General features: G+C 49.1%; 1 protein-coding gene across 1 annotated transcript in view; it reads left to right on the top strand.

The window, feature by feature from the left end:
* ADAMTS16 (ADAM metallopeptidase with thrombospondin type 1 motif 16) overlaps positions 1-22947 on the top strand; it is a 547822-nt gene that overhangs the window by 207148 nt on the left and 317727 nt on the right. The window contains exons 8-9 of the mRNA XM_075314921.1: positions 2763-2868; positions 3711-3848. Coding sequence (XP_075171036.1) covers positions 2763-2868; positions 3711-3848 — 244 coding nt within the window. The remainder of the gene's footprint in view (positions 1-2762; positions 2869-3710; positions 3849-22947) is intronic.

Here is a 22947-nt window from a genome sequence, read left to right as displayed (position 1 = left end):
CTTGCTCCCCGCAATTAGTCATTCAGCATGACATTGACAGAGAAGCCCTATCAACAGAGCAAATTGGAAGAGAAAAAGGGGATCTGTCAATGTGACGTCAACGAACACCACAGACTTACCGGCAAGAGCTGCTGACCACTATTAGCCAGCAGAGATTAACACTGGGCAGAACAGGCAGGTGGTTAATAGCTGTCTGCCTGTAAGATTTTAACCTCAAGATAAAAAATACAAAAGTCCTGGATGACCTCTCCAGCATTTACTTACATCCTGTTTCCTGATACCTTCACCAGAAGACATTGATAATCACAAAACCTCTATCCTTTTCTGGTGTCTGTTCCTCAATTATCTCAAAGATTTCTCCTGTGCATTTCGAGTACACTAACTTCCACTTTGAAAGCTGCAAAAATTGCCCAAAAATCCTAAAAAGCTTATACCTTACAATTGCCATGCTGCACTACACTACCAGATGAGCAGCTCTGACCACTTCCCTGATACAGAATGCTGTACGCCCTTATGGGAAAGAGTCCCGTCCTCTCAGTACCACTCTGTTTTCTTTTTCTTTGATATACTTGTTTTTTACTTTATGTATTATGTTAAATTTATTATGTTCTATTTATAATGTTCTATAAACCCTGTAAGAATCTATTTTATATGTCTAGAACCCTGGAAAAGGGTGTTTAAAAAATAGATTATTATAATAAAATTACATTATTTCAAATTTTATATATGGTCGACATTTACAGTAGAAAAAAGTTTGGTACTTTGTTAGCTTTGTGAAAACGTTTTATTGTTCTCAATAAGAGAAACAAAATTATACTCTTGCAGGTTTTGATATCTTTAAATAGCTAATTGGAGCAAAATAAATACTGTTACATTATGTTCATAAAAGTAGTGGAACATATAAGCACATAATATGGGATGAGATATTAGGAGTTCCCCATATTGTTTTTGCACTGACTAGCGAAAGGGTAACAATGTTTTGAACTTTTGACTTTCAGGCTCAATATCTCACCATCCATTACAGGTTCAACAGTGAGACTTCCTTAATTTTACAGACAATTATCTTGGCTATCTCATACATAAATTTGAAATGCAACTATTTAGCATATGATTAGTTATGCAGATTATTGTCATGTCTCTGCATTGTTACTGTTTTGCTCCAGGTAGTAGAACAATATTTTTCTTTCTGTATACAACAAATTAAAACTTGTACTCACATTTCCCAATAGCTTAGTTTGTTATTAGGTTTATTCTCACGTGAAAGGCTTTGGTTCAAGGAGCTGCCATGAAGAAGATTTCTAAAAGAAAGGAGAAACAGAATCATCCAGCTCATTGCTAACGGTCTCTCAGCCAAGAAAATTGCAAAACTGCAATGCTATGGCACTTGAAAAAATTTGAAATGAAGTCCATCCATCTATTCAAAAGCCCCGAGGTGAATGTCCAGGCAAAATATCGGAGTCAGCAAATGGGATCTTCACAAGGTCTATCAGATATAGTGCGACTAAGGCCCGTTTCACACGTCAGTGAAAAACACTGACATTCTTCACTGACATTCTTCACTGACGTGTAAAACACGCACATGTACTTCCATGTTCCGTGATTCACGGCACACGTGGGTTGTCCATGTGCAATCCATGATCCGTGATCCCTTGATTGCATATGGACATTACTCACCTGCCTTCACTGCTGCTGTCCATGGTGCTGAACTCCCCGGCTCTGCAGCGACCGCCCACTGCTCTCACCACCTACTTCCTGGTCGGCATTTCCTGCTCTCATGAATATTCATGAGCCAGGCAGGAGCTGCCAAGAGCAGAGCAGGCACAGCGAATCGCAGGCAAGGTAAGTAGAAAATTTTTAATATTTTATAATATATGTCCGTGATTTTCTGGTACGTGTTTCACTGATCACACACGGATCACACTATAGTGTGGTCGGTGGGTCAACAGTGATGCCAGATAAAAACTGACATGTCTCCATTAAGAATCACGGCCAAGGGTGAACGCTGCACGGAGACACGTTCAGTGAAAAATCACTGATGTGTGAGCAGACCCATTGATTATAATGGGTTTGTGTATGTCAGTGATTCTGGTATGTATAAAAAAAAGCACAAACGTACCAGAATCACTGACGTGTGAAAGGGGCCTAACACAGCAGTGGAGGTGGCTCATATTGTTCATAATAGTGAGATCACAGGCGTCCATGCAAGCACCATGTGAAGCATGTTACACAAGCCTGGAATGGTGGCCCAAAAAAAGGTGAAGAAGCCTCAATTTCAATATAGTCATGAGAAATGATGGCTCAAGTTTGAAAGAAAGTACAAAAAGTGGACAGAAGATTTGAAATGGGTGATTTGGAAGATGTAAGTCAATAAAATAAGCTTTGATTGGTGCAAATGGGTCTGAAAGAAACAAGGGAAAATGGATTGTGAGATCGAAGGAACTGTCAAGTTTGAAAGAGGAAGCTGGATGATATGGAGTTGTTTCGAAGCCAAAGACATCGGTTACTTGACCAGGATCAATGGTGGTCTCAATGCTGAGCTATATGTGCCTATCCTAAAAGACAAGCTTCTTTGTACACTTGAGTACTATGTGTATGAAAAGAACAACATAGTGTTCCAGCAGGAAGATAATTGTCTACAAAATTAAGGTAGTCTAGTCTCACGTTTGACGTTGTAGTGGATAGTGAGATAAGGAGCCTGAAAGTGAAAACTTGGCCAACCGTGTATTATATAGAGTGAAATAATGTTTATTATGGTTTTACAGGATTTGCACCAATTAGTGGTATGTGCAGTAAATACCGTAGTTGCACTATTAACGAGGACACTGGGCTGGGCCTCGCTTTTACAATCGCTCATGAATCAGGTCACAAGTAAGTTCTGCTTTTATTTTTCCTCTACAGTTTGGTTATATAGAACAATGACTAGTTCTATGAAATCTGACTACTTCATACTTATGTGAATAAATAAAGGGGTCTGTGACCCCCAAGCCTAGGTTAATCTGTGCACACATTCATATGGGAGATTTAGTGTATGTGCACACAGCTCTGTCCTATCTGCTGCAGCCACACGCTGTGCAGATTAGGGAATAATAATATGTATTCACTTATATAGCACCATTAATTTCATAGAGCTTTAAATACATCAGAAACTCTGTCCTCATTGGGGATCACAATCTAAGGTGCCTATCAGTATGTCTTTGGAGCATGGGAGGAAATTGGAGTACAAGGAGGAAACTAACACAAACACAGGGAGAACATACAGACTTTTTGCAGATGTTGTTTTTGAACCCAGGATACCAGTGTTGCAAAGCAACAGTGCTAACCACTGAGCCACTGTACTCTGAACAAGCCATCACTGTCTATCACCAGAGAAGGAAGTGGGACATTCAAATTCAGCAGACAGAACGGAGCAGTGAAGCTGCTCATCTACACCAAGGGTGCACCAAGCATTTTTTCCATTAGGAAAAAAAAGCATTTTTTGCACATCAGAAATGTACATTTATACAGTAAATGTGTTTATAGGGGGGTCATGCTTAGTTAAAATTGGGTTTCGTGGGTTGACAGATTTCTATTTAAATGTAGTAAGCTTCTGTTGATTCCTACATGAAGATACAGTAGACACCACCTCTTTTTTTCGGAGTCAAATATGTGAAGTAACTCTTATTTACACAAAAAAATAATTGCTGTAACATAATTGTTGTGCTTTTTTTTAGTTTTGGAATGATTCACGATGGAGAGGGAAATTTATGTAAGAAGTCTGAAGGCAACATAATGTCACCAACTCTGGCAGGACATAATGGGGTCTTCTCTTGGTCGGCCTGTAGCCGTCAGTACTTGTACAAGTTTTTAAGGTATTTTAGTTAAATAAGAAATAATTTTACATGACTTAACAATACTGCCTACCTTCTTTGACTTTAACGTAGGGCATTCAGTACTCCATGTGTACAGGAGTTTATTATGGCATCTTACAAGCTATTGAGTTGTATGGTGACATAATGCAAAGACCAAAAACTTCTACCTAGTTTCTTTGCAAGTATGGTGAAAAAACGTACAGTATGTCCATGAAGTTCATCCACGGAAGGAGAAGATATAAGTGAAGGAAAATAGTAAAGCTAAAACTAAATGGCATGAGGCAATCTTTTCTAACAGAGCAATTTTCTCTCCTGATACCAAGTGTCGATCAGATTAATACAACATTCTGAACAAGAAGTTTATACAATTAGATAAGTATTTATATAATTTTCTGGTAAACTGTGTAATCTTTTTAGAAACCAAACTTTAGTTTATGTTTTTTTTTCTTTTTTTTTCTTTTCCACCATAATGGATCCCTTTTTGATTCTTCTTACATCCTTTTTTCTTATATGCAAAAAAAAGGATCAACTTCTGCTACCCATTACACAATAAACATTAAAATATGAACACCAATGACTTGCATTAGACCGTATAATCTGCAGCACAGTAAAAAGTAAGACACGTACCTTCACGTAACCGTGTTATTCTTGAGGCTTATGAGTAGTTTGCACCGCGCAGTGAATCCTCTGTATTTTCTTTCATGCAGTCTTCTCTTTATGGTAGATTTGGATATTGATACGCCTACATCCAGGAGAGTGTTGTTCACTTGGTTGAATGTTGCAAAGGGGTTTTTCTTCACCATGGTAATTATTCTGCGCTCATCTACCACTGTTGTCTACTGTGGGCGTCCAGGTCTTTTTGCATTGTTGAGGTCACCAGTGTGTTCTTTCTTTCTCAGGATGTACCAAACTGTAGATTTAGCCACTCCTAATATTGTAGCAATTTCTCAGATATTTTTTTTTATGTTTTCTTAGATGAAGGATGGCTTGTTTCACCTGCATGTAGAGCTCCTTTGACCGCATGTTAACTTCTCAGCAAAAACATCAACATGCAAGCACCATACCTCAAATCAACTCCAGGCCTTTTATGTGCTTAATTGAAAATAAAGTTATAAAGGAATTGCCCACACCAGCCCATGACACAGCCTGAGAGTTAATTGTCCAATTACTTTTGAGCCCTTTAACACTAGAACTACTGGGCTCGTGACACCTATATAGAAATACATGGTGCAAAGTAGTCAAAGTAGTCAAAATGACTACCTCAGTAGTTCTAGTGTTTAAAACAAGGTTGACACATGTAAAGTTGATGAAACTCCTAAACCCTTCATCAAATTTTAATGTGGATACCCTCAAATGAAAGCTAAAAGTCAGGACTTTATGTCCATGTCCATTATATAAAAATAACTTAAATATGTTTCAGTAAACATGTTAAAAAAAAACCTAAATTTGTGCCAGTGCCCAAATATTTATGGACCTAACTATAGATAATACACTATATACAAGATGAGATTTACAGATATGTCAGAAAAATAGTTACAAGTAAGTTATGGTTGCAAGCAGTAATGCAGATGGATCAGTACTTTGTTCCCTATGATTAGGCCTTGTGCTGGCTTGACACAGAGGAGGCGCTGTGGAGCCACTAGTGTCCTAGGGTCTTTCCCTCACATTACACAATGCAGCCTCTCAGAGAAAAGACACCCTCAAAATGTTCATTCTCATTTTTATGAACCTACCTCCCATGTACCACCCCCCTTGTGAGACAAGACAGGGCTAGACATGGGATGTGCCTTCAGTTTTCAAAAAGGTATGACTTGGCAGTTTTCCCATATCTCCCCCTCTGCTTGTCCCACGTGGAAAGATATCACCATATTTTTTTCCATCAGAATTGTATCTATCCATAGATAGGAAACATGAGGTGCCTATTGTCTTCCTACATCCAGTTATTAATTGTGGACTAATATTCACATCCCACAAATTATCAAAAATATGTGTGATTGGTGTCTCGCTGACAGGAAGCCTGCTATGTTTGTGGGAGCCACACACTCCCCAGTATTGTAACTTGTTCCCTCCAGTCATACTGACTACAGAATGTTTTTGAAGCTGTCTTGAATCTTGCAGTTGGCCACCCACTTCCCTAGCTGAATTACTTTGTCAACAGGGGGCTTGCTCTAGTTAGAGTTTTCCTTAGTCTTACTTGACTTTTGTCACTTGCCATTTGGTCTTCAGATCTGGGTGATTTCTCCTTGCTGCAGGGCACGATGTGTGTAAATATGAAAAGTGGCAGTTGACTGACATGTATCAATGCCATATTCCTCACAATATTCCTCACAATCACCTTTTCCCAACATAAAATAATAGTATGTCTTTTTAGGAAGGTGTTACCCCAAAGGGACATACTAGTTTGATTTTGGCTGGCACGATCAGTGTGGGAGTTCAGCTTAACTGACAACCGAGATCCTACAATAATAGCCTGGGCCAGTCTGTCCTTGGCTGTTTAACCCTTTGGATGTCATGGTCAAGAGCAACTGCAGCATTTAGAGTGTTCTTAAAGGGAGGAGATGTCCTAATGCTAGAAAACAAAAGTATTGTGTGGTATTATACCACTGATCTGACAAGTGAGAATTCAAGCCCTTTTTATTTTTTTTTTATATTCATGGCTGAATAGCACATACAGTAATTCTGTGACACATCTGTGGTATCAACATGCTTGTTAGAGCCCTGGATGAATTAATTGATGGGTATAGTTGGTTACATGGGGTCACTCATGGGGGTTCTACAATTCTAGTAACTTGAGGGCTCTTTCAACGTGACATGGCATCAGCAATTCATTTCAGCAAAATCTGCACTCCAAGACCTCATTCAGATGTCCGTGTTTCAAGTACATATTCTAGCTTCACTTTTCAAGGATTCAATATGTACCCATTACAATTCATGCTGCTATTTACATGTCCGTGCTCTTTTGTGGATCATGTGTCCATGCAGAAATAATTAAACTTGTCAGCTATTTTCCAGAAGCTTAGAGGAAAACTGACAATACAAGAGTATTTGTCTGTGAAAAACAGGGATAGAACATCTATGTGTACAATTCATGTGTTATCCATTTGCTGTCCGTGTTTAACATTGTAAAAGATAGGAGAGCTTTATAATATATGTATTTATTAACCAATTCACCACCCAGCCTCTGACCTTACTGACCTCGCCATTTTGCATAATTCTGACCAGTGTCCATTTATGAGGTAATAACTCTGGAACGCTTCAATGGATCCTGGCAATTCTGATATTGTTTTTTTGTGACATATTGTACTTCATGAAAGTGGTAAATTTAGGCCGATATTTTTCGTGTTTATTTGTGAAAATTTTGGAAATTTGGCAAAAATATTGAAAATTGCACAATTTTCAAAATTTGAAATTTGATGCCCATAAATCTGAGAGATAAGTCATACAAAACAGTTACTAAATAACATTTCCCACATGTCTACTTTACACCAGTGCAATTTTCAAAACAAAATTTTTTTTTCGTTAGGAAGTTAGAAGTGGTAAAAGTTCAGCAATTTCTCATTTTTCAAACAAGATTTGCTAAAAATTGTTTTTGAGGACCACATCACATTTGGAGTGATTTTGAGAAACCTATGCAACAGAAAATACCCAAAAGTGACATCATTCTAAAAATGGCACCCCTCACTCTACTTAAAAACATATCCAAGAAGCCAAGAAGTTTGTTAACTCTTTAGGTGCTTCACAGGAAGCAAAGCAATGTGGAAGGAAAAAATGAAAATTTTACTTTTTTACACAAAAATGTTATTTTAGCTATAAAATTTAGCATTTTCACAAGGGTATCAGGAAAGAATGCATCATAAAATGAATTATGCAATTTCTCCTGAGTACGCCGATATCTCATATATGGCGGAAATCAATTGTTTGGATGCACGGCAGGACTCGGAAGGGAAGGAGTACCATTTGCCTCAAATGCAAAATTGTCTGGAATCGTTAGCGGATGCAATGTTGCGTTTGGAGACCCCCTGAGGTGCCTAAACAATAGAGCTCCCCCACAAGTGATCCCATTTTGGAAACTAGACCCCTCATGGAATTTATATAGATGTTTAGTGAGCACTTTCAACCCCTGAGGGCTTCACAGAAGTTTATAATTTTGAGCTGTGAAAATAAAAAAAAACTTTTAACCACAAAATTGTTACTTCAACCAGGTAGCTTTTTTTTCACAAGAGTATCATGAAAAATTGCACCATAAAATTTATAGTACAATTTCTCCTGAGTACACAGATACCTTATATGTGGTGGAAATCAAATGTCTGGGCGCACAGCAGGGCTCAGAAGGGAAGGATCGCCATATGACTTTTGGAACTAATCTTCTATTCCAAAAGTCAAATGGCCCTCCTTCCCTTCCGAGCCCTGCCGTGCATCCAAACAGTGATTTATGACCACATATGAGGTATCGGTGTACTCAGGAGAAATTGAAACAAATTTTAGGATCCATTTTATCCTGTTGCCCATGTGAAAATGAAAAAATTAAAGCTAAAAGAAAATATGTGTGAAAAAAAAAGTACTTTTTCATTTTTACGGATCAATTTGTGAAGCACTTGGGGGTTCAAAGTGCTCACTATCCATCTAGAGAAGTTCTTTGGGGGGTATAGTTTCCAAAATAGGGTCACTTGTGGGGAAACGCCAATGTTTAGGCACACAGGGGCTCTCCATACGCGACATGGTGTCCGCTAACAATTTGAATGGAAAATTAGCTCCAATTGTTAGCGGACACCATTTCGCGTATGGAGAGTATGTAGTGTATGTCAGGTTGGTGTGATGTGGTGTAGTGTATGTCAGGTTGGTGTGTGTGTGGTGTTTACTACACCACACACATCAACCTGACGTACACTACACCACACACCAACCTAACACAACACTACAGTATATCAGGTTGGCATGTGTGGCGTAGTGTACGTCAGGTTGATGTGTGTGGTGTAGTATACACCACACAAACACACACACAACCTGATGTACACTTCAACACTCACACCAACCTGAAGTACACTATGCCACACCACACACCAACATACACCTGACGTAGTGTATGTTAGGTTGGTGTAGTGTAGTGTACATCAGTTTGGTATGTGGGGTTTAGTGTACATCAGGTTGGTGTATGTGTGTGTGGTGTGGTGTACGTCAGGCTGGTGTGGGTGAGTTCTGTAGGAAATATCAGGATGTGTTTAGTCCACGGAAGTGTGATAAATTCTGAAGCATTCATTCAACCACAGTCCAGGTTTGTCAGGACAGGTTTCACATTGGAAATGTGTGATTTTTCTAATCCCCCTTTTATAACAGACTCTGCCCTTTTTTGTTGATCTCCCCTAACCGGAAAAATGTTGCCCTGATACTATACGGGAAACTTAAGTTCTAGGGGTGCTTGGGCCCGCTCCTTCCTCGTCTCCAAACATGAGGGCTTTTATCACCGCCTCTTGGAACTGAAGGAAGGTGGTGTTGGTCTGGCCTGCACATCGTGATAGCACGTATGCGTTATACAGTACCATCTGTATGATATGCATGCCCAGTTTTTTATACCACACCCTCGCGCTTCTGCATGGCACCATAGGGCTGGAGGACTTGATCAGAAATATCAACTCCCCCCATGTGCTTGTTGTACCCCAGGGCACAGTCTGGTTTGTAGAACTGTGCTGGGGTACCTTTAACGGTGGTGGCTGTGGTGCCGAACCATGGATTGTTGTCAAGAATCAGACGTCCCATTTTTCTTTGAACTTGACCACAACCATGTTGCCGCTACATTGGGCTCGGCTCTCACCCTTCGGGAGAGGCTGCTCAATTATTGACAAAGGGAGTTGTCGCGGGCGGCGGGGCGCTGCGCTCACCACACTCGGGTCCAGCGCTGCTGCTGCTCGGTGGCTCGAGCGTTGGGCCGGATCCGGGGACTCGAGCGGCGCTCCTCGCCCGTGAGTGAAAGGGGTGGTTTGTTGGTGTTTGGATGTCGGTTTGTGACGACACCCACGGTGTGTGGTGAGGTTGGGGCACCACCGTTGCTCTGTACGGGGATCCCGGGAGCGATGACAGGGAGCAGCTGGGATGTTTTCTCTCCCCTCCGTGGGTAGGGGGATTTTGGTAGTCCCCGGGCCCGGAGTTGTTGGCTGTAAGGTGGGTTGCGGGGCTTGGCCAGGTGCAGGGTCGCGGGGCAGCGCAGTGCCAGACGGCACGGTGGTACTCACTCAGCCAGTAACGCACACGGAGTCTCTGGTAAAACAAACGGCTGGATGGACGAGTCCCACAGATGGCTGCGACGGTCACTCCCGGTAGGTTGGCGGTAACTGTCTCTCCCTGCACCTGTGTTATGTTCTCGGCCCCGATGGCTTCCCACCGGTAACCCGCTCCCCAGCGGTAGGTTGGCTAAGGGAGCCCCTGTTTGCCCACAGGCTCTGGCCCTGGGAGCTCTAGCTCTGGCGGTAGCTTTCTCTCCCTCACGGTTTGGACGGTTGCCTTCAGTCGGGTCTTTACTGCTGGGAAACCCCGGAGGTTCCTGTCGCTGACGGATTTGACCGGTTTAACGGCGACTCCTAGCCTGGTCGGGGTCCGTAGGCCCTGCCGGATGGTGCTGGCTTCTCTTCGCTCCCCGATCCGGTACCGGTGCGCTACCACCCGTCCCCGGTCCTTACGGTTGTGCGTCAATCGGCCTCTCCTGCAGACTGTCACCACCGTCTGCCAACCTTGCTGTTTCTGTGCCCGGGCCACGTACCCGGACATGGCCAGTCAGTTCCTCTACTACTACTTCCTCTCACTCTCCAAACTCAACTCTCAACTGCCTTCCTTTTCCCGCCTCCAGGACTGTGAACTCCATGGTGGGTGGAGCCAACCGCCTGGCTCCGCCCCACCTGGTGTGGACATCAGCCCCTGGAGGGAGGCAACAAGGATTTGTGTCTGACCTTGATGTTCCTAACCGGAGTGTAGGGTGTGTTGTTGCAGTACCTGTGACTTGTCCAGGGCGCCACATTCCCCCTTGGTTAAACGCAGACCGTCCGCGGGCTGCTCGTCCATCACCGGTTTTATTTTCACAACTGAAAAGGATAGAAAACGGTCAGAATATGTAAAAATCACAAACATTTTATAACGGTACGGCTTCCGCTCTCCCCCCGCCCAAACAACCTGGCCCTGATGCTGCCCCTAAGAAGTGGGCAGCACCCCTTGCCCCAGTCCACAACCAAATTGCCCGAGCGGGTACGGTCCCTTTCAGGTGACCCACGTCCATGGGGGACCCCTGACCCCCGGAGGATTGCCACCGGTTACGGTAGTGGCAGGCCTGGGCCATCCCTTTCCTCCAGGCCCATCCTCCCAAATCAGCCTCTCCGGAGGCGGTCACGGTAACAAGCCAACAATTTTATTTACATGCCACCAGTTTGTGGTTGCCCTTCAAGTTCTCGGGCTTGTCCGTAAGTAGTTCCTTACGCACGATGCAGAAGGTCCCTACGGGGACTGGTTGCTGGCAACGGCCGGTTCAATCACGGTGTTAATCTGATAAACTTCTTCGGTTGATTCAATCTTATCATTCGGTTACATTCAACAACATACAAGAACATCACACCCCTAAATGTTAGTCTCCCTGTACCTAAGCGGGGGTCGACCTAGGTTGGGACGTGTGGACCTACGGGGGCCAAGGCTGGTGGTGGTAGGCAGTGGAATAGAGGGCACAGCTAGTCCCTCCCCCCTGCTATCATGTGGGGCAGGCAGAGGCATAGGGGAGCTGGGTACAGGCACATCCCTGGGCGCTGGGGCATTAACGGCCACTTCCATCTCTTTTTCCTCCATGGGTTGTGGGAACAGTATTACAGGAAGGATCACTTCACCGTTCTGTGTTGGCCAACCGGCCGGGAAATCGCCCATCATGGTGTGGATTACCCCTTTCTCCTTCTCCTCAGCCGGTTCGGTGGCCGGGGCTTCAGTTGCTGTCCTCAATGGTGGGGGACACCTCTTCAGGTGATCTCGGGAAACCATGGCCGAAGTCTTCCCCTGGTCACGGCTGATCTGGTAGGCCTTTCTCCCAATTGGTGGGTTGTATTACATACGGGGCCTCCTCCCACTGGTCGTCTAGCTTGTGGGACATTCGCTTTTGCTTCAAGACGACATCCCCGGGCAGGAAGGGACCTGCAGCTGCCTTTTTGTTGAAGCTCTGCTCTTGCTGCCTCAGACTCTGGCACAAATTCTTTTCTACATAGTCCTGGACCTGTCGGTACTGTGCTCTTCGTTGAATGTCCCAACCCGCGGTCGAAGGGAGCACTTCCAGGGCCTCCAACCCCATCTCTAGGTCCATTGGCAGTCGACCGGGCCGAGCTCTCATCAGGTACACCGGTGTGCACTTTGTAGAGCTAGAAGGAATATTGTTGTACATATCGACCAGGTCAGGTAGTTTCTCTGGCCATAGGTTCCGCTCTTCCAGCGGCAACGTCTTGACGAGGTTCAGGACCAAGTGGTTCATCTTTTCGCACATGCCATTGGTTTGGGCGTGATAAGGCGTGGTCCGAATTTTCTTGCAACCGTACAGTTGGCAGAATTCTTGGAACACCTCCGCTTCAAAGGCCGGGCCCTGGTCGGTAAGTACCTTCTCCGGGTATCCATGTGGCCAACAGAAATAGGCCTGGAATGCTCTAGCGGCAGTACGGCCGGTCAGGTCCTTGACTGGGACAACCACCATAAATCTTGAATAGTGGTCCACAATGGTCAGGGCATAAGTATACCCACTTCGGCTAGGGGTGAGCTTCACATGGTCGAGGGCCACCAGCTCCAGCGGTTGATGTGTAACGATTGGGCGTAGTGGGGCCTTCTGGCTGGCCTCATCCCTTCTTCTCAGTGTGCAGGGGCTGCATTCTCGGCATCAGGCCTCCACAGATTCCCGCATCCCGCTCCAATAGAACTGCTCTCTTAACAGCATTTCGAGCTTTTTCCACCCGAAGTGTCCGGCACCGTCATGGTATTCCATGGAGGACAGTGGGCACGTTAGCTTGAGGAATCACCAGCTGGCGAATCTTCTTGTGGGTCTTCGGATTGATTAACTCCCGATACAGCTTCCCTTGATGCAGGTATTACCGGGTTCGTTCCCGCCACAAGCGTTGGGCCTCGGTAGGGGCAGTAGGGTCCATTCCAGCCGAGCCCTGTTCCACCAGGGTTTTGACCAAACGGACAGCGGGTGCTTGGTCCTGGGCTTCTTGCCACCCCTTACTGGGCAGCGGGTCCAGGCTCACCTGTTGTTGATGGACCCGCAACTTCTCGACTGGCGGCCGGTGAAACGCAGGCAACTCGATCTCTTCGAGGTCATCATCGTCCAGCCCTTCTTCCGACAGGTGGGGCATCCGGGAGAGGGCATCGGCGTTGGCATTTGTACGGCCGGCCCGGTATTTGATGGTGAAGTCGTAATTGGCCAGCCTGGCCACCCACCGCTGCTCCAATTCACCCACCTTGGCTGTATCCAGATGGGTTAGTGGGTTATTGTTCGTGTAAGCGGTGAACTTGGCCGATGCTAGGTAATGGCGGAACCGCTCGGTGATAGCCCACACCAGAGCTAGAAGCTCGAGCTTGAAGGAGCTGTAATTCTCAGGTTTCCTTTCGGTGGGTCGGAGTTTTCAGCTGGCATAAGCGATCACCCTTTCTCTTCCGTCTTGATTCTGGGCCAATACCGCTCCCAAGCCCACATTGCTGGCATCAGTGTAAAGGATGAAGGGGAGGCTGTAGTCGGGGTATGCTAGGATCTCTTCCCCGGTCAACGCCGCCTTCAGCTGACGGAAGGACTCATCGTGCTTTTCCTCCCACACCAGCGGAGTCCCAGTAGGCCTACCACCCTTGGTCTGTCCCACGAGGAGGTCTTGCATGGGGGCAGCCATCTTCGTGTACCCTTTTATGAAGCGGCAGTAGTAGCCCACTAGGCCCAGGAACTGTCTCACCTCCCTCACCGTAGTCGGCCTCAGCCAGTCCTGTATGGCAGTGATCTTTTCCGGGTCTGGGGCGACACCTTCCGAGCCCACCACGTGTCCGAGGTACTGTACCCTGGGCTTCAACAGGTGACACTTGTAGGGTTTCAGTTTCATCCCATACTTGGCAAGGGACGCGAACACCTCAGCTAGGTGCTCCAGGTGAGCTTCATATGTCTGTGAGTACATGATTACATCGTCCAAGTACAGCAAGACAGTCTCAAAATTCAGGTGTCCCAGACAGCATTCCATTAGCCGTTGGAAGGTTGCACAGCCCAAACGGCATGCTGTTGAACTCACAGAGTCCCATGGGGGTAGCGAAGGCGGTCTTTTCACGGTCTTTGGGGGCTACGGCCACTTGCCAGTATCCGCTGGTGAGGTCGAGGGTAGAGAAGTAGTTGGCGGTCCTCAGCGCGGATAGAGATTCTCCAATACGGGGCAGAGGATAGGCATCTTATGGGTTATCTGGTTGATCTTCCGGTAATGCACACACATCCTCATTGTGCCATCCTTTTTCTTCACCAGCACCAACGGAGCTGCCCAGGGACTGCAGCTATCCCCTGCCTCTTTCATGTTTTCCAACATATCTTTGGCGCATTGGTAATGTGCGGGCGGAATAGGCCTATACCTCTCTTTAATAGGGGGGTGCCTGCCGGTGGGTATGTAGTGTTGGACCCCTTTAATCTGCCCAAAGTCTAGTGGGTGTTTGCTGAAAACCTGCTCGTATTCCTGTACTACCCGGTATACCCCGTCCCTGTGATGTGTTGGGGTATCGTCAGTGACTACATGCAGCTCTCGACACCACTCACCCAACTGGGCAGGTGGGCGTGTGGCGACTGGCGGAGGGCGAGGAGGTTGGGGAGACTGCCTTTTGGATGGTGTGGAGGTCCAGGGTTAGTAGTTTGGCGAGGGTGGCGTACCGTGGGAGCCTAACCTCTTCCTCCCCACAATTTAGCACTCTCACGGGCACCCTCCCCTTCTTAACGTCCACTACTACCCTGGCGGCCATTACAGTGGGCCAGTGTTCCGAGGGCATGGGCTCTACCATGGCCAGGTAATCACGTCCCTGGGGACCTACCGCTGCCGTACACCAGATCATCATTTCGCTCCGGGGGGGCACAGTTAAAGGGGCCACGTCCATCACTCTCACTCCCCCAATCTCTCTTCCCGCAGAGTTCACTTGCTGCCGGTACATCAAGGCCCGAATCTCTCGCTGCACCACCTTCTGTCGACCTCCCGCTGCGGTGGCGGCCAGCTGTTGTAGTAGGGTCAGCACCTCACTCATGCAATGCTCCATTACATTCGTTCCTAGCACCACCTTTGGATCATGATCGCTGGGGTTATTCCTTATCACGACCATCCCTTGGTGTTGTAGCTCGGTTCGCCCCACAGTCATAGCCACATGTTTGTACCCCACTTGGGTCAAAGGGAGGCCATCAGCGGCAATCAATGTCATGCTGCTATCTGGAGGGGCATGTTCATCCTCCCCCAATAACGTTGATACAGTGTATACGGTATCGTGATTACCTGAGATCCAGTGTCCAGGAGCGCCATTAGCGGGACGCCGTCCACAGCCAGAGGGATGATGGGGCGGGCCACGATGAACCGGTCCCGCCAGTTGGGGGGGCCACTGGGTTCTACTCCTGAGGATTGGCCCTTGGCCCCAGGGGTTGTTCGTTTAACGGACACCGTCGGGAGTAGTGACCGGGCTTGCTGCACTTGTAGCAGATCGGAGGTCCATACCGCGGGTCAGTAGCCCTTCTCCGCTGCATCCAGGGAACATCTTCGGGACGATCGGTGAGCTGTAACCCCCCAGGGGCCTGGATCTCGTTGGAGGCTGCAGTGCAGCGAGGATCTTGGCGAGGTCTCCATCCATACGACGGACCTGGGCAGCCAGCTCCTCCATCATTCCGCTAGAATTCACAGGCGCTGCCGGCGTTGGGGCAGAAGGAGCTACCATGATGGGAGCCGTCTCAGCCGACCACGGGGCCGCTTCCGGGACTTTGGATGCCAGGGGCTGCAGAGCCTTAATGGCCCGTTCTTTCAACATGGCAAAGTCCACATCAGGGTGCTCTAAGGCCCACAGACGCAGCTGTTTGCGGTCCTCCGGGGATCTCATCCCCTGCAAGAATTGCTCTACCAGCATTTTGTTACTCCACAGACGCAGCTGTTTGCGGTCCTCCGGGGATCTCATCCCCTGCACGAATTGCTCTACCAGCATTTTGTTAGTATCAGCATCATTGATGGCGTCCACCCACTTCAACGTCCAGAGAGAAGTTTGTAGACGCAGGGCATAGTCTCTGATACTGTCGGTAGGCCGCTGTCGGCATTGGTAAAACTGCATTCGCAGCTCAGCCCCGGTGCGAATTTCAAAGGCAACCTGTAGCTTCTTGAAGATAGTGGCCACAGAGGACCGGTTCCCCTCGGCCCAGGTCTCCGTCTCCTGCACAGCTGCAGCGGTTAGCTGCCCCAGCACCACCGCTGCACGCTGCTTCTCAGTCAGGGGGTACAGTTCTAAAAGCGGGCTAAGCTTTTTCCGGAAGACCTGCAAGGTATCAGGTTTCCCGTCGTACTGCGGCAGCCAGGTAGCTCCGGGCACATAGGGCAAGGAGAACGGCATCACCTGAGCAAGGGCGGGGGCCGCGGCTCCCCCCGCATCTGCCATTTCCATCTGCCGGCACGTCTGCGGCTACATCCAACGCTCCCCCGCTCCGCCGACATCTTGTTTCCGTCCCCCCTTGGTGTCTCTCTGGCACCTCCTCTCTAGGGGCGGAGCTTCAGCTTTCGCGCCTCCACTGCTCGGGAAGACGCTCCAGCGGGGACCCTTCGCGCCCAATATGGCGGCTTCCGAAAATTTTCGGTCGGACACCTCCGGCGGGACACAAGGCGCACTTCCACCAGGCGGTAGAACGGTAGGATCCTGTTCGTGACGCCAAGTTGTCGCGGGCGGCGGGGCGCTGCGCTCACCACGCTTGGGTCCGGCGCTGCTGCTGCTGCTCGGTGGCTCGAGCGTTGGGCCGGATCCGGGGACTCGAGCGGCGCTCTTCGCCCGTGAGTGAAAGGGGTGGTTTGTTGGTGTTTGGGATGTCGGTTTGTGACGCCACACACGGTGTGTGGTGAGGTTGGGGCACCACCGCTGCTCTGTACGGGGATCCCGGGAGCGATGACAGGGAGCAGCTGGGATGTTTTCTCTCCCCTCCGTGGGTAGGGGGATTTTGGTAGTCCCGGGGCTCGGAGTTGTTGGCTGTAAGGTGGGTTGCGGGGCTTGGCCAGGTGCAGGGTCGTGGGGCAGCGCAGTGGTACTCTCTCAGCCAGTAACACACACGGAGTCTCTGGTAAAACAAATGGCTGGATGGACGAGTCCCACAGACGGCTGCAACGGTCACTCACGGTAGGTTGGCGGTAACTGTCTCTCCCTGCACCTGTCAAATAACCTATATAAGGCCTCTCATAGTTCTGAAATAGATTCCAATATATTAGATAGCAACCTATAAAGAATCCAGGAATCGTACTTTATATTTATAATATCAAATTTTATTTATACAAAGTGCTCGTGCAAAATTCATATAAAAATTTCATCATACACAGGATAACATTTTTGGGATAGGGAGGGATGTCAAGCCGCACTTATAAGGAGTGGCACAATGTTACAGTAGCTGCATCTGCCCGTATAGTAACGGGTACCTCCTGATGAAACCGGCAGTGCGGTGAAACGCGCGTCGAGGTTGGAGTAGGTGCAAGTTGCGGTGCTGCTGTGGACGCATATTGTGTACAAATGACAACAGGTAATTGGACTGAATTATGGGGCTAAGTAGATAGATGGGGGCAATACTATAGGCACATGCTTGCTACCTCAAACTATTATGGCATGTAAATTATAGTACCCTCTAATCAGTATATATAGTGTCTGTTGACATACCCATATTTTATATAGGGTGTTCATATTTTCATACTAGTATAAAATTTACAACACTGGTATTATATACTATGCATTTGTAGACTACATCCCCATTGGTCCACTCCTGTAAACATATGATATGTCCATTTACACTGGCCGTTACTATACGGGCAGATGCAGCTACTGTAACATTGTGCCACTCCTTATAAGTGCGGCTTGACATCCCTCCCTATCCCAAAAATGTTATCCTGTGTATGATGAAATTTTTATATGAATTTTGCACGAGCACTTTGTATAAATAAAATTTGATATTATAAATATAAAGTACGATTCCTGGATTCTTTATAGGTTGCTCTCCCTGCACCTGTGTTATGTTCTCGGCCCCGATGGCTTCCCACCGGTAACCCGCTCCCCAGCAGTAGGTTGGCTAAGGGAGCCCCTGTTTGCCCACAGGCTCTGGCCCTGGGAGCTCTAGCTCTGGCGGTAGCTTTCTCTCCCTCACGGTTTGGACGGTTGCCTTCAGTCGGGTCTTTACTGCTGGGAAACCCCGGAGGTTCCCGTCGCTGATGGATTTGACCGGTTTAACGGCGACTCCTAGCCTGGTCGGGGTCCGTAGGCCCTGCCGGATGGTGCTGGCTTCTCTTCGCTCCCCGATCCGGTACCGGCGGGCCACCGCCCATCCCCGGTCCTTACGGTTGTGCGTCAATCGGCCTCTCCTGCAGACGGTCACCACCGTCTGCCAACCTTGCTGTTTCTGTGCCCGGGCCACGTACCCGGACACGGCCAGTCAGTTCCTCTACTACTACTTCCTCTCACTCTCCAAACTCAACTCTCAACTGCCTTCCTTTTCCCGCCTCCAGGACTGTGAACTCCTCGGTGGGTGGAGCCAACCGCCTGGCTCCGCCCCACCTGGTGTGGACATCAGCCCCTGGAGGGAGGCAACAAGGATTTGTGTCTGACCTTGATGATCCTAACCGGGGTGTAGGGTGGGTTGTTGCAGTACCTGTGACGTCCTGGCTTGTCCAGGGCGCCACAGAGACCCCTCTGGTTTCTGCACACAGTACCGCAAGCGGCAGTAGTTTTGGCAGAGAGGGATTGAAAGAGTGTTATGCTTGTGTAAAAGTTATCAACGTATAGATGGTAGATAGTAACCTTTATCAAGCAGTGGGTAGATCAAATCCCACACTATTTTCCCACTCACCCCCAGAGTAGGTGGGTATTCTGGGGCTTGCTATCCTTCCCTTGGTAAACTCTAAAGCTGTGAGTGTACCTGAGGTACTCTCACACAGATTATAGAGTTTTATCTCATACTTGGCCCTATTACTGGGCAGGTACTGACGGAATTGAAGCCTCCCTTTGAAATGGATGAAGGATTCATCCATACAAATTTCCCTTTGGAGAATATACACTTCAGCAAACTTGTTGCTGAAGTGTTCGATGACTGGCCGAATTTTGAACAGTCTATCAAAATTCGGGTCATCACGGGAAGGCTGTCTGCATTGTCCCTAAAATAAAGAAACCTATGAACGGCCTCAAACCATTTGTGGGTCATGACCATGCCAAATATTGGAGTTTGATATAAGATATCAGTACTCCAGTATTGGCGAATTTCTGGTTTCTTCACAATCCCCTTGTGAAGGACCAGTCCCCAATGTTTCATCATTTCTACTGAGTCAATGGGATTCCAAGTAGAATATGATGAATTTGGGTTTTCGGCCAAAAATTGCTGGGCATACAAGTTAGTTTGCTCCACCATAAGACTGACAATTGACTTCGAGAAATAGATTTTGAAAAATTCTATTTCTCTGAGGTTGGCAGTCTCGAACTGGATTCCTGATTGGGGAATGAAATCAGGAATCCGTGGAGCAAAATTTTCAGGGACGGGGGTCCAGGCGGGGGCACTAGTGCTAGGTTGGGCAAGACTAGCACTAGGTTGTGGGTTACTCACACTTGGCTGTGGGACTTCCTCCATGGCCTCTGACTCCTCTCCCCCGGCCTCCGGCTCTTCTCCCCTGGCCTCCAGCTCCAGACGATCTCTTGTCCTGCGACATCTTCGTGGCGGCATGTCTGTGTCGCTGGAGGAGGAAGAGTGTGAGGAATAGAGAAAAGTAGGGTCCTCTCCCTCACTATCAGCTTCGGAGGCATATGCCTCCTCAGCTGAGTACACCCTTTGGGACTGGGACGAGGGGGACATTTTTTGTGTGCTGTGTGCGTGTGTAAAAATAAAACAAACAGAAAAAAACTTTATTATAATGTGCGCGTGTATGTGCGAGTGTTTGATGGATCTTTCTACTGCAGGAGGGGCTGACACATGCGGCGAGGGCAGGCGGGGGCTGTCAGGCACGGTGAGGGCAGGTGCAGGGGGGTAGGAGGGGGCTGAGGAGATGCAGGAGCCAGTGTGGTGCCCTGGACTAGCCAGGTCATCACAGGTACTACAACACACACCCCCACCCTGAGACAGGCATATCAGCCAGACACAAAATCCTTGTTGCCTCCCTCCAGGGGCTGATGTCCACACCAGGTGGGGTGGAGCCAGGTGGTTGGCCCCACCCACTGAGGAGTTCACAGTCCTGGAGGCGGGAAAGGAGTCAGATCAGTTAGGGAAGTGAAAGAGAGTGGAGTGAAGTGAGGAGTGAGAAGGAGTAAGCTGACCGTGTCCAGGTGTGTGGCCCGGGCACCAAGAGGAAGGTTGGCAGACGGCGATGGCCGTCTGCAGGAGAGGCAGATCAACGCAGAACCGTAGGACCGGGGACGGGCGGTGGCCTGCCGGTACCGAACCGGGGAGCGAAGTGAAGCCAGCACACACAGGCAGGGCCTGCGGACCCCGACCAGGCTTGGAGCCGCCATTAGAGGTCAAATCCATTAGTGACCAGAACCCCAGGGGATTCCTAACAGCCAAGACCCGATTGAAGGCAACCGGCCGACCAGCAAAAGGAAATACAGCTACCGCCACAGCTAGAGTTCCAAGGGCCAGAGCCTGCAGGCAAAAGGGCTCCTCTGGCACATATAAACGCTGGGGAGCGGGTTACCGCTGGGAATCCATCGGGACCGAACATACATAAAGGTGCAGGGAAAGGCAGCCACCACCAACCGTCTGGGAGAAGTCACAGCAGGCGGCTGCGGGACCCGTCCATCCAACCGTTTGGTTTACCAGAGACTTTGCGTACATTTGTGGCTGAGTGAGTACTACCGTGCCGTCCAGCACCACGCTGTGCAGTCCAGGCGACCCTGCACCTTGCCAACCCTGCCTTCCCGTCACCTCACCGGGCCCCGGGACCACCAATCCCTACCCACGGAGGGGGAAACAACTTCCCAGCTGCTCCCTGCCATCGCTCCCGGGATCCCCGTCACCAGCAGCGGTGGTGCCCAACTTCACCACAACCCGTGGGTGGCGTCACGGACCAAATCCCCAAACCAAACTACCCCCTTTCACTCACAGGCGAGGAGCGCCGCTCAAGTCCCCGTATCCGGCCCACCGCTCGAGCCACCGAGCAGCCGTCGCAGCAGCGCCGGACCCGAGCGTTAGCGAGCTCAGCGCAGTGGCGTCCTTCCCGCCCGCGACATCTTGGCGTCACGAACAGGATCTTACCGTTCTGCCAGCTGGTAGAAGTGCGCCTTGTGCCCCGCTGGCGGTGTCCGGCTGAAAAATTTCAGAGTCTGCCATCTTGGGCGCGAAGATTTTCCCGCTCAAGCGTCTTCTCGAGCAGTGGAGGCGCGAAAGCCGAAGCCCCGCCCCTGAAGAGGAGGTGCCAAGAAAAGACCAAGGGGGGGCGGTAACAAGATGTCTGTGCCCAACGGAGCCACTGGAGGAGCGGCGGTCACAGCCGCGGCGGCATGTAACTAGCGCTGCAGCGTGCAGGGACTCCAGGACTCTGCTGAAACACGTTCCTGGACGTCAACGTGGAAGGATGTGTTGGAAGATCCAGGCCCAGGCTGATTTCCTGATAGAGCGGTGGATAGTCGAAGTGGAGGAACCAGCTGCGGCTGTGCGAGCACGCGAAGTGGAAGCAACCATGGAAGAGCGGGTATACGACCCACGCCCCTATGTCCCCCAGGGACCGGCCGCTGCGGCTGAGGGACCCGGTCTGCCCCTGCCCTCTATATCGCCTCCCCCGCCGCCCGTACTTGTTGCCGCTGTTCCCCTGCTTGGTCCACTGCCAACAACACCGGCAGCGGGGTCCGTTCTACCAGCCTGCAAAGACCCGCCTGCAGAAGACGCGAGCAGTCAGCCCGTCATCGCTCCGACACCCGTACCAGCCCCACGTCGCGCCTGCGTCCAGAAAGTACCTCATCCTGACTTGGATGCACCAGTGATCCCAGAGGAAGCCGCGCTCCAGATGCCAGATGACAATGGCCCCGGCAGTCCACCCGGCCAAGATGGAGGTGACCGTCGACCGGAAGCCAGCCCAGCAGGTAAAGCTGGCTGCTCCCAGAATCCAGGCCTCGGCTGAGGCGTCGCGGGGTTGCCGCTGCATGGCAGCCGAGCAGGCCACGACACAGTGGGGTTCCCCAGTGCAGAAGGTCCCGGTCGTAGCCGGCACGGGGGAGCTCCGGCTGGGCCCGACCCCCACACAGAGCGAGACGGAGCGGGCAGACGCTCCATACTGGGAGCAGCAGCAGCGCCAGCTGGGCCGGGAGATCGCTGCCCGAAAAAGGTGTAAAGCGGATGTGCATGCCCCAATGTATGTGGAGAAAGATCACCTGCAGCGAGCTACCATCGGGGTCCAGAGCAGTGCACCATGTGAAGGTGGCACTGGAGCCCCATGGTTGAGAATGGACTGTTGAGTAGAGATGAGCGAACCGGTCGCGGTTCGGCTCGAGGTTGGTTCGCCGAACGGACCTCCCGTTCGAGTTCGGTTCGTCGAACGTTCGACGAACCGAACTCGAACTGCATAGGAAACAATGGCAGGCAATCACAAACACAGAAAAACACCTAGAAAACACCCTCAAAGGTGTCCTAAAGGTGACAAACAACTCAAACACATTGGAAAGTGACAAGGACATATACTCATGCGAAAACAAAACAGCTGGACAAGGAAAAAGAGGAGGACACACAGATATAGGCATGGCACGCCCTTCTAAAATCATGTAAAACACCGCAAGGTGACTCCAAGCGGAGTCTCCCTTTTTTCCAAAAATTGGGCCACACACACACCCACCCCTTCAGTGGCAGCACTTGTGCCCCAGTTGTACACTTCACAGCTACATTTGCATCAAGCACATTCAAAAA

This window comes from Anomaloglossus baeobatrachus, chromosome 6, assembly GCF_048569485.1.
Source record: "Anomaloglossus baeobatrachus isolate aAnoBae1 chromosome 6, aAnoBae1.hap1, whole genome shotgun sequence".
In the NCBI taxonomy this organism is placed as follows: domain Eukaryota; kingdom Metazoa; phylum Chordata; class Amphibia; order Anura; family Aromobatidae; genus Anomaloglossus; species Anomaloglossus baeobatrachus.
Note: the sequence above shows the minus strand (reverse complement) of the source record. Positions and strands in the feature narration are given on the sequence as shown.